Raw genomic sequence first — 13,064 nt, 5'->3', positions numbered from 1 at the left:
CTCTTCCACCAGCAAAAGTGCCTGGGGGGGATGCTGAACCAGCTCCCCCATTTCTGGCAGCACAGTCGTAGGTAGAGGAAATGTAAATGGTGTGGGCCAGACCCTCAGGCTCTCTTTCTTGCTGATCTGCCACTGAAGTCCAAGGATCAGGGTGCTGCTCTTACATCAACAACTACTCTTTCTGATATCAGGGGAGGAGAAGCTCATATTTGCTGTCTAAATACAGATGGGGAGCCTGTGGGGATCATCTTCTCAGTGCACAACCAACGGTTTAAGTCTTGGTTGGCCCCTGGATGTACAGCAAAACTCACTCCATCGCAAATTCCAAACAGCAGCCTCAGTCAGCCCCTGAATCTTTACTGAGAAAAGTCCTTGTGCAGCATTTGCTTCTAATATTAAAAATTATTTCAAGGAGGTTCTGCACAGGATCAAAATTATCACAAGGATTTTCACATACACCTCTCTTTCAATGAAAAAAAAAAAAAATCAATACTATACTAAAGCAATATGAGGCAGAAGAAACAAAAGTAAAATTATTTGGTTTTTTTCTGGATGGAAAATTCCAGCATATTGAAATGCATTTTACTTCCAGAGTACAGTCAAATCTCAAGATTTTTTGCATATTCTGAAAATATTCTCATTATCTTACAAATTTAATCATTTTATAATGCTGACATATTTAGCCAAAAATTAACATTATACGGGAATAAAAACATGTTAAAGTTAAGATAAATATAATTGATAGAATTAAAGTCAGTAGAATCACAAAGCTGAAGTTAATTTTTTTTACCTACTAAAAGAAATTATTCATATTATATAAGTTTAAATTAATTTCTTCAGCCTTTTCCTGAAGAAACATCATTGAAATTAACACATTCCTAATATAAGTGCATTTTCCAATGGAAAACTGAATAATCAATTTTTGTTCAAATTTCCTAAGCATTGGAAATTATTTAAAATTGTATATTGAAAATAACCTGCAGTCTCTCATGTGAAAAAGATCCTCCAACCTTAATTTCTTCTTAATTCCAGTAAGCTGAATAAAACTGCCCTTGCACTCCTGCAACACATCAGACCCATTATGTCTTGGTGTCCTCTTCCCCATGCTGTACACTTCCAAGCAACAATACAGCACATATTAAACTAAAATCAGTTTTCATCAACCTCACTCATCTTTTCAAAGTTCTTTACGTACCTTATAACATCTCACAACAGATCACGAGCAGCAGACACTTTTTGTAATGTTTGTAGTGTAACACGATGTTTTACCTTAGAGAGTCACTTAGGTATGTTTAAGTACTTCTTGATAAAAAATTAAAGTCATATTAAATATGTGTTATCATCATCCTTTACAGCCTTTTCAGTTCTGGTTACCTTTGTATATGTAAGTCAGGTAATAAATACCCCTTTAATGGTCACCAGAGAAACAGACAAAGGGACACTGGTAAAAATGGAAAAAACCTACACAATACTTTACATGAGAAAAGCCCTGATCATACACTGAAACTTATAAGATTTAAAAAAAAAGTACTTGAAAGCCTCAAGTACCCGAAATTGGAAATTAGAGAAGTTAAATCTGCAATCTTATCAGCAAGGTCACTAAATATGAGATGAGATGGCAAATATAAAACCTATGAAAAAAGCAGGTGTTTTAAGCATATGGCTCGTTTAAAAATAGATGCTAAGAAGTTATGTCCCCAAAGCACCTTAAAGTGTTAAATGCATTAGAAATTACCTTGTTACATGTCAATTTGGGCCAAGAGTCTGTCTCATGAACTTTTGGCTCAAAAAGAATACATAGCACTGTCCCATGCAGCCAGGCTGGCTGTTTACTATTTTAACTTTGATGGTCTTAAGCTGAACAAATAAAGCAATGAGTTTATTCACCTGGCCTTTCTCCTGGCCAAACAAGACTTTGCAGTGAACTAAAAATCCTTCTCTTTTCCTTACTGAGACCTTTAGAACAAAGAATTAAATGAAAATAAGTCATAAAGAGAGTGACTGTTTCACCTGCATCACATTTTACTGCTGGTTTTCACAAACTGCTCTTATTTGAAAACAGAGCACAGCTCTCCTGTCATGGAAAAGGCAAGCCCTTCTTGGATCTAAAATTCACATTTGCACACAGACGATGGGAAACAGTTGAAGAATAAAAGAGCATGGGCAGCACATCAAGTCAAGCATAGCTAGAGCAAGCTGATGCAAGAGGTGACAGAAGGTGTTGGTGATATACATGAAGTAAATTCTGAGACTCTGTGGAATGGGATGAGCACTATATATTATTTGCTTGTTAAAAATAAACAAGCTCTTGAGGGTCAAGGATTGCTTATTTATTCTTACCCATTTCCCAGAAGGTCTCTAGAAAGTAATCTAATCCAAATATTAAATGGCAGTACAGATGTGGTCATTTATACACTGATAACTAGTTATAAAACGATTATTATTAATTCACATGAGATTATGAAGGTTCCGAATGGTTATTCCCATTGACTGTGAGTTTCATAAATAAACCTGGTGTGACAGGGCGTGAGTAAGTTGCTATTAAAATTCACAGTCTAAAATGACTAGCTTATTGACCACATATTAAAAAAAAATCAAACCATAGATATTCCGAGCTTTTAAAAAAAAAGTGATTTTTTTTTTTCATTATACCATCAAACTCTAAACTGCAAAAGGAGATGTAGCAGAAGTAAGGTGTATTGGAGTCAAATGAATTTTGTCATCAAAGTAAATGATGTCTGGATTTCACACAAGAAACAAGATGTTTGTATAACCAAGAAATCACCACTAGTTGGGATGACGCTCCATTGCACAAGTCCCATTAGCCAGCAGGCAGCTGCACACAGCTGCAACAGGCAGACACCTCTTTTCATACCCATTTTCACTGCTGCTGCTTTCAGAGTAATTATCCTGATTTGTGTAACAGAAGGATGAAATATTTCCTCTAGTTTTCAAGAAAGAAGCATATTACCTTCAAGCATTTTCTGCAGACTATTTCTCATGACATGGATGTTCTCAATGCCTATGAATTGGAACTTGATGTTGGAATAGTTGTCTTCATTTTCATATCCCTTCCCTGCTGCTCTGTTTGCCATAGCGTTGAGCTGAAAAATTAGGGAAAATTGGATTAAATCCAGTAGCAAACAGATTCTTTTCAAAACAAAGCTCATGGTCTCCTGCAGTAAATCAGAATTATTTGAGTCAGGGATAAATAGGAAGCATTTGTCACAGTGTCAACACAATGGATTAGGAATCGGGGATCTGTTTACAGCCTATTGCAGGGTGCTGGGCTGCTGAGGCTCTGACCTCTATTTCACCCACTTTCAGTGTTAACTTCATTAGTGTGGTTAGACACAAAAGAACACAGCCTATGTAGGGTTTCTCTGCAAGAGGGTAAAGGTTTTAATTTGTTTTTAAAAGGTTATTCTGATTTTGGTTTGGGTCAGCATTATGTTTACTTGCAGAACACACCCAGGAGGTGGCAGTGTCATATCTGCCGTGCCACGGTTTCACAGCTTATGGACGCTGTAATGTTGCCCAAATAACTGTGTTTTACTGCTCAAATCATCCAAAAATCGATACAGCTTACTTCTTTGAAGCTTGGAATAATGAAGAGGGAGTTGGAGTAGTTTTTCTTAAGTTTATAGCATCTTGGCTGTAGTTGTGTGAGACCACAAAATACTTGAATTGACAAAACTACCACAAATATTTTCATCTGCAATGCAGCACTCTTAAACATTTTGCTGTGCTTCAGCAGAAAATACATTCAGCTGGAAACTGGAGTTTTGTCTTTGAATCTGTTACTTGCTTCCTGGCATGGGAAAAGTCACTAAATGTTTCTTTAGTTCAGCTTTCCCAAGAGTAAAATTAAGGGGTTTTTTTCAGATGCTTATTTTCCCCCCTTTTGAGATTCTTGGGGGAAAAGAAAAAATATCTTCCAAACCCCTTATGCCAAATGTTGATCTCTGAGCTGAAAACTAGATCTAATGGAAATGAATTAAGTAGTTTTACTTTACTACCTTTTTGTTTTGTTTTGTTTTGTTTTTTTAAATTTCCTGTAGCAAAATCTCACTGTCCAATAGACAGAATTGTCTTTTTGCATGAAGTCTCTGCTCTTCTATGAGATGGATGCTCTAAGGCTAGGGTGACTTTGAACTTCCCAAGAAATATGAAGGCTCCAGGAGTAACGAAGCAGCCCACATAGCTGAACCTCCACACTTCCAAGCCCAACTAACAGCTTCTGCTCAGGAAATATTTCAGAATTAAATAACTACGGGTATTGCACATCCAGATTGGAGGGCCCTAATAAAGCTTTTGGAGAGACCTTATGAGATATCAGCTGGACACAAAATGACTCATCTCCATTGCAGTGAGAACCAATGCTCACGAAAAATTAAAGTATCTCTTAGGCATTGCTTAGGGGAAAAGAGGCTATGCACATAACTTGGTTTCCAATTTATTTCCCAGTGTTGCAGGCAGTACTATTGATTTGCTGCTTCTGTGGTCACTTCTGAAATTCACAATAATACACTTCAGTACTCAGCTAATGGTATCACAGGATATATACAATGTGTCCTTTCCCAATGTCTTCCACCCCAAATGCCCATACTCCAAATATTCAATTTTAATTTGGAGCTGAATGCATGCAATTGAGTAGGATCGATTGTCTGTTGCCAACTTGTCTCCAACTAAGATGAACAAGTCTAGCTTTTTTATGTCATCTGTCAAAATACGGACCAAATTTGACCTCTAAACTTTCAAAGGAAACAGCTAAAGACTACAAGCTCTTTATGCCATTATAATCTCATTTAGATACACAAGCAAACAGCCAGGTGAGACTGTTTTTCAACTATCTTATTCTGACCAATTTAATATGTGAAGATAGGGGATTTTTTCCCATCTTCACACTTTCTAGTACTTCCATTCCCATGAGAACCTGGCCATAGAAATACATACTTAAATTTGTGCAACACCATTAAGAACTGAAACATTGCACTGATTTCTTGATAAAACAGAAGGAACTATAGTCTAAGATAGGAACTGAAACAAAAAAACTCAACATTTTTCATTTAAAGTCTTGAGTAGAACTTCTTTTAACTTGTAGAATGCAATTCAGGAAAAACAGCAGAAAAAAAAATCTCGTCTATCAACTAGCAGTCTGCTGTTATTTTGACTATCAATGAACAATAAAAAAAGATATAGCCTGTGAACAGCATGTCCTTTAAGGACAGAGTCCTCAGTGTGACTTGCTAGAAAGATATAAATTATCTGCTGAATCCTAATCTTTCTCTTTTGAAGTAGACATCAGTGTTCTAATACAAACAAAATGAAGCAGTCTCTCTCTGTAACAGCATAAAGCTTCAGGAAGAAAGATCTGTATACATGATTCTAAGCCACCACAAACCCCCTGAAAACCTATATGAAAAACATCTAGCCCCTAACCGACCTAATCCTTAGTACAATAAATGCTATTAACTGCCTCTCCCGCAGAGCTATTTTATCACAGAAATCCTTCATTAAGACAGTCTGAAAAAGCCCTCTTTAAAAGCAAATAAACATAAGGTTAAATTTGCAAGGCTTTCTGACACTCATTTATTTTAAATATCGTCAGTTGCCAAAATTTGCAGCTGCCACAATATTTACTAACAAGTTTTCCACATCACCTACCAGAATTCCATCTGTTGCTCTTAGAGTAGTTGTTGCAAAGCTCTCTAAATTGTGCCTGTCCTTGCTTAATCTCAGTGAATGTGCAGAGACAACCTCTAAAGGGAACAGATCTCACTTGCCAGATTTGCTGGCATCTCCTTTAATGTGGACTATAACGGGGTCCACTCCTGTTATTAAGAATTATAGAACTAATTTGTTTTGCTTATAGTAAGTTTGTATTAGCTTCTTATGTAAACACATAGAAGGATGAGAAAATGAAGAAAGACGGTAGCCTAAGTAAAGCTCTGCATACAGTCATCCTGGTATATTTAAATGAAATGGAAATAACACTTTCTTCCACAGGCAAAGCTTTTGTTTTGAAGATTATCAAGCACAGTGAGGGACAGCATATGAAGAGCACTTGGGAATTCTGAACTGACTGGCCCACCAATATTCATCATCTTTGCAAGGAACCAGTTCTGGTGAGAAAAGAGACAGGTAGTTTTTTAGCTTCCGAGAGCAATGGGAAACCCTGCACCAGACTGGATAACTTACTTTGCATTTATTAAAGGTTTCCTGAGGAACGCCAGGAACAGCTTGGACTGATACCTGTCACTTCCTATGTATTCTAGACTTATGCATGCATTAGGAGCTGCAAGATTAACTGTAACAGCTGTATTTGGCTGTATTTGTAACAGCTGTATTTTCATTAACAGTAACAAGGCTGTATTTGGCACCTGAGATCACAGGAGCTTTAGGCAATCAGTCTGTTCTTACAACACAGGTAGAGATAAGTAAGAATCTGTGCGTAAAAATTTCTTTACATCAAAAATCTTTTTTTGGTTTCCAGAGAAGTTCAATGAAAACGAACAGTTTTCATCTGCTGACTGGCTCCTGAAGAAGCCAGTGTTGCTGGAAATATGACTAAATTCATGACTGAGCGAATCAATTTCCCTGTCTCCACTTAAAGTACAGGGTTTTTTCACTGCATACGGGAGGTGTCTCGCCAAAGTAATTTACCAGAAAAGTTTATAGGAACCTTCCTGTTATTACCTTGCAAAACATCATTAACAGGCAAGTCAGTAAGTGTTTAGTAATATATCCCATCAATGAGCAACCTCCTTATTTGGAGAAGAGTACCAATATCATCAGCCAGGAAATGCCAAGGTATAAATATTATCACATACAGAAAGCTGTTAAACAAGTATTATTTGGGCAGCCAGGTCTGCACTTCCTACCCAAAGCCTGCATTGAACACAGTTGTACAGACCTTTTCCTAGTGCTCATCACAATCCATTTTCTTCAGGATCACAAGTAAAGCAGGGCCATCTTTGTCTTCCCAATAAAAAAGAGGGAACTGAAGGTCAAAGTAGCCACCAAATTACAAAGTGCAATGGCACATCCCTAGGCCCTGATTTCCTGGCTACTGCCTCCCATTAGAGCTCTGAGCTCTCAGCACTTTCCCACCAGCCCCCAGATATTCAGTCAACCACCAACCAGTCAGGTTCCTCATTTCTGCTCCAGATCTACCAGGTTTGCCTTTCCTCTCTCCATTCCTCACATTTCTCAGCTTCAGCCACCTTGCCCTTGCAGGGTCTGTCTCCTGATCTCAGGATTCTGAAACAGCTTCCTTGTTCCTTTTCCGTAAGCCTTTGCTTTCATTTTTCCTTTTCTCCTGCTACGGGTCATCCTATATCTACTAGAGGTTTTGTGGAGATTTGCCCCTTTGGTTTCCTTTTCTTCAGATGCTTGGTAACTTCAGCAGAGAAGCTACTGATAGTGTAAGAAAGAACATATCCCTGCTCCCACCTCCAGGCACTGAAGCCTATCTAGTCCTCATCACCTTGAGCTGTTTGCTAGCATGCCACATTTGGACAGAATTTTTGTTAGCTTTCGTTCTCTTCTAGATCATTACTGAATTTCTGTGTTTCTGCACAGTGTAATTGTTCTAGAGGTTTTATCTTGGCCAGATTTTAGTCGATTATAGAGATATAGTGTCTGAGATTGTGGGAGATTTGAGCGATTTCCTTGAGGCTGTTGTATGGATGGGTTTCTATTAGATGGAGATTTATTTCTGAACTAGCCAAAGGAATCTCAAGGTCAGCTCGAAGGCTGAAAAACAGCACCCTGAAAAACAGCAGTGAGACTCGGGCACGTGGACAGCTCGTGAACATGGACAATATGCAATCAGCTAATGCCTGCTTGGAGTGTGGACGCGTGATCAGGAAATAACTGCATATATAAGGAGGCTTGTTTCTGTAATAAATGGCTTCGCTTGAATTCATATTGGATGGTGTGGAGTCCATGATTTTTCGCCCTCGCATGAGATGACTCTTTACCATACTTCAGATTCTCTTTCAAACACACAGAACTGCTGCAGATATTCAAAGCAGGTCTCCTCAATTCTTGTAACCTGAGTAAATAGTGTTTCCCTAGTGTCATTCACAGGTTGTTGAAATTTTCCCACTTGCAAGCGAAATCTTGCATGAAAAATTTTACTATAAGCTGGCAGAAGTTTGCAACATTACAAAAAACTGTAAATACAGTTTTATAATGGGAATTATTTTTCACTAGTCTCATCAGTAATATAGTTACTGATAGCTCCTCTGTGTATGGAAACAGCTACTATTCCAAGTTAATTATTTTTCTGTATCTTAATATTTTGTTAAGAACAACAACAACAACAAAAAAAAAAACACAGTGTAAAAAAAATACTTAAGAGATAAAAATGTGGGCAAGGTTTCTAGTTAAGATCCCTCTGCCAAATCCTGATTTACCTGTGGAGTTGCACAGATGCAACTAAAGTCGGAATTATAGTCAGTCACTTGGGCCGTGCATCTTCCCTAATTTATTCAGCACAGATTCAGTCTTGCTATGTGCAAGAAATTTAATGTGCTTACTTTGGGTCGAGTGTCAACAACGTATATGAAATCACTTCCTGGGTTTGCTTTTCTAATGGCCTGAAGCATCTGTTCATCCTCAAGGCATCGTGCACTAAAGCCAGATAAAGGCTGGCTGCTTCTACATATTGAGGCCTGCGGAAAAACAGACAAACAAAAAACCCAACATAGTTATTAAGCAGAATTATTTCACACCCATAAGCAGCTCATTAGAGGTTTCCACAGGTGTACAGTTACATGGGAAGGGCAGAATAGTAAAATGAATTGCATACTAATAAACACAATATTTTTAAAATGTCAATGAAATATTAAAACAATACAACCAAAGTCTAGTCTTGAATCTAAGTTTTGAAGCTATTTTAAATATAATATTTCCCTAATGTGGAATAACTTCTCAAAGGTGGTCTATAGAGGATGTGACAGGTACAACATTGCAATTACAACACTGACATAACATAAAAAATGGGCCATTTTGCACTGTCACTCGCGCTTACCAGCTACGATACTGACGACATCTAACTTGCACCAATACATGCTTTACTAAACAGCCTGAGGCATAATGAGTCCAGGAAACAAAAATGCACACCATGAAGCTAGATTACTGGTGGTGGTCTGTTTTTAGAGCTGTCTCTGGAGAAAGACCTTACTGCATGGGAAGTGCGTCAGGCAGCCTGACTCCTGGGTACAGTTATCAATCAGTGCTGTTGAAGAAGGCAAGAGAGTTTCTCCACAGACCCACCAGGATCAGACCTCCTGATTAAACTGGGAAAGAAGGAACAACATGTGAAATAAGAGAGCAGGGAGGTTATTTCTGCCAGGCAGAGGGCAGCTAGATTTGCAGAGGGCAAGGGTCTAATACATGCACTTTCTAAGCACTGAACATAAGCATGAAGAGAATCTGTCTGCTGAAGATATGTAAACTGCCCTCCAGACTATTTATGACTGAGAGAAGGGACATGCTCATTTTGAGTCAAGTCTTTGAACTATCAGTAGTTAGTCAATATTGTTTAGGATGAGCACATATGTCTATGAAATTTTCTGGACTATGTTTAAAAGCAAGGCTAGAGATGAGGTCATGCTTTGCTATTGCACCCGCTCACCAGATAGTTCCAGGGTCTGACCTTATCATCACAGAATCACAGAATGTTAGAGATTGGAAGGGACCTCAAAAGATCATCTAGTCCAAATCACCCATCGGAGCAGGAACACCTAGATGAGGTTACACAGGAAGGCGTCCAGGTGGGTTTTGAATGTCTCCAGAAAAGAAGACTCCACAAACTCTCTAGGCAGCCTGTTCCAGTGCTCTGGCACCCTCACTGTGAAAAGGTTTTTTCCCATATTTAAGTGGAATCTCCTGTGTTTCAGTTTGAACCCATTGCCCCTTGTCTTATCATTGGTTGTCACCGAGAAGAACCTGGCTCCATCCTTGTGACATTCACCCTTTACGTATTTATAAACATTAATGAGGTCACCCCTCAGTCTCTTCTTTTCCAAGCTAAAGAGACCCAGCTCCCTCAGCCTTTCCTCATAAGGGAGATGCTCCACTCCCTTAATCATCTTTGTCGCCCTGTGCTGGACTCTCTCACGCAGTTAAGTTATCATAGTCACACAGATCCTGTAAGATGCAGAGTAAGATGTCACATCATCATTGAATTTGTCATTACTGAAGAGCTATGGGAAATTTCTGGGTACGAAAGATTGAATGAGTGGCACCTGTCTCCCCTGCATGTGGCAAACCTCTTCCCAACCTGCTGTTACCATCACTGTTCAATGTCCACTGTCACAAACCTTACCCCAGTCCTGCCCATTCCTTTATTAACTGGCAACTCATGCCAACCTCCAAACTCACAAGGAGGTATTTCCACCAAAATTTCCAATCTCTTTTCAAGACATTCAAACCATGAAGGAGCCAGGGGTAAACACAATACTTCAAATGCTGGCAGTTAGAGCCTTAACCAAGCACAACAGGGAAAAGACTTAGGCTGAAGCCATGAAACTAATCCTAAACGGATCACTTGATATTGGAACCTAGCTGATCCTTGATACCTCTTCTTTCACTGAAATTTGAAAATGTTCAAGTGTTTTGAGTCCTAGATATCTATGTTTGGACATAGTTCATTACAGAAAGGGATTAACTTTAATATTTCATTAGGGCCAAAATTTTCAAAGATAATATGCAGTTTATGCAGGGGCTATATTTACTGTGTAAACAATTCTATCCTGTTTTGTTGTCAAATTCATGGATCTTTATAGATGCAGAATTTTTATTAAACAAGAGGTAAAGAAGGAGTCAAAATAATATCAAAATAATATTCCTTCCTTCTGAAGCTTATACCTATGATTTGGGCCACTGTAAAGATAAGTCTTCCATGGGGACTGTAGTTTACGATTCCTGCTTTGTGACACTGGATGAAATACCTCCCATGCTGCATGGCAAATTCTACAGACACCCTCTAATCCCACACTGGCTCTGACTCTTGGGAAGTCCTGGCCACCCTCCAGCACAAGGGAAGACCCCTCGATGCAGTTGCCAGTATGGAACTGAAACAGAAGGAGATATTAGACACACTGATCCTTTGTGAGTACAAAGGGGACACCATTCTCCTAACTGATGGTGACAGCTGAGCTAAGCCAGTCCTTAGGGGGATGGGTCACAAATGTAAAATCAGCCATTCTATGGGATCCTTCAATCTAAGGGTCTTCCTTTCAGCTACCAGAAAGAGAAATTCACATAGTCTAGATACAGGGTTTTTTTCCAAACAGTTACAGACAAGTGAGGCAGTTCCTCACTCTGCCCTGAGAATATCTGTCATGGAGAGGAGAAGGTGACACTACTCACTCTTATAGACAAGGAGAGTCTTTTTGACCAAGATACGATGCACTGTTCAGCAAGAATCTGGTAGCTCTTTCATCCATCCCTCTTGGGTCTATGCACAGATCTTTTCTTCATAGGCTACTCCTGATTTTGTAATTGTTGTATGTACAGTTTTTCCTCCTCCTTCACTTTCTCTCAGGCTGTGGCTACCAGATGCTAAATTGCTCTGTTCTCCTCCCAGTCACCTGCTAAGCTGCCTGCTACTGGCCTTCACTCTTCTGCCACCTGTGCTTCAGGACCTCTCATCCTCCTCCACTTCCTTGTGATACAGAGATAACATTTCTGTGTGTTAGATGGATGATAAAGCTGCATTTAAATGACTGCATTAAATGCCTATCAACGAACTAATCATAATCATGGTGTGTGCTCGTATTGTACAAACCACACTAACCAGACTACTCTTAACATCTTTTTTTTTAAAAAAAGAAAAAATAGTCACTTATTTCTTCTTGTGAAAGCTTGCAGGGAGAATTATGAAAGCAAGACCAAAATAATCAAACACTCCAAAGTTACAAATTCACATTTACATTGTTATCCTTGCAGTAGTAAGAAAGTGCTGGGAAACGCCTTCGGCTGCGAAATTTAGAGCTTCCCACTATGATGTGTGCAGTCGCAGACTTTGGTACATACACTTCCGTAGGGTAAGAGTCACAGACCTGTGAAAGGAAACTCTGATTATTTGGTGTACAAAATACAAGCAACATTAACCATCTCTACAGCAAAAAGGAAACACCAACAAACTCTAACGTCAGGGAATATTCCATCTCTATTGTATACACATCACTAACATTTCTCAAAATAGTCTTTTGAAGCTGGAAGGCATTAATTCTAATTTACAGGTGACAAAACTAGAGCAGAAGGGTTGAAGGGATATATTTCCAAATGTTAATTCATGCCTCATTGAGAACGGACAGGAAGAACATACTTTCATACCAGAAAAGATTCATCATTATGTACAGCAAGGCTGTATTTAGAGCTGTGGTTTCCTCTGTAACAGAATTCGGAAGGATGGGAGTGGGTCACGTTCCCAAACACACCTCTGTTATAATGGCAGGGGACTGTAGAGCTAATTTTTTCAGCAAAACTCATAATAATAATAATAAAAGACAAAAATAGGCACTTGGAGAAAAGAAATTTAATCTGTATGAAATGAGGATACCAGAAGGCAAGCAGCCCTGGCAATGCCCACCACTTCTGAAAGGAAACCAATGAGCCTGCAAAAAAGCCCAGAAGTTCCTCTGAAGACAAGTGGGACACAAATGGGGTCGTGGTCTAACTTTCTTTTCCTGCTACTGCCTGTAGCATTCTGGCTGGGGTCAAAAGGAGACCAAATATCCCTCTGGGACATCCTGAGATGTCTAAAGGCATTAGGATGCCCAGGAAGAAATAAGGTTCAGAGAGAGCCAGAGATACGTAATGAGAGAAAAAGAAAAGGAAAGGCTTGTGGTTACAGATGCTTCTGTGGTGAACTGGGTTTTATTCATGATGCCGATTTTCCTATCCTTTATCTTAAAAGAGGTCAAACATCTTCTCTGCTTGTTTTAACAAAAAGAAAACAAACCCTGACAGCACATTCAGTGTTCTCTGAGAACCTCACAGGCCTTCCTTAACATGGATATGCTCCAGCAACAGAGCCAATGGAA

At 39.0% G+C, this 13,064-nt stretch overlaps 1 protein-coding gene across 1 annotated transcript in view; it reads right to left on the bottom strand.

The window, feature by feature from the left end:
• The window catches only part of MTMR7 (myotubularin related protein 7), a gene marked incomplete at its 5' end in the record, with an annotated part of 46,832 nt that overhangs the window by 10,831 nt on the left and 22,937 nt on the right, over positions 1-13,064 (bottom strand). Inside the window, 3 exons of the mRNA XM_080344040.1 lie at positions 2,972-3,104; positions 8,547-8,681; positions 11,949-12,077. Of these exons, the coding sequence (XP_080200166.1) occupies positions 2,972-3,104; positions 8,547-8,681; positions 11,949-12,077 (397 nt within the window). The remainder of the gene's footprint in view (positions 1-2,971; positions 3,105-8,546; positions 8,682-11,948; positions 12,078-13,064) is intronic.

Source organism: Nesoenas mayeri (assembly GCF_963082525.1).
Source record: "Nesoenas mayeri genome assembly, chromosome: 4".
Lineage (NCBI taxonomy): Eukaryota > Metazoa > Chordata > Aves > Columbiformes > Columbidae > Nesoenas > Nesoenas mayeri.
Note: the sequence above shows the minus strand (reverse complement) of the source record. Positions and strands in the feature narration are given on the sequence as shown.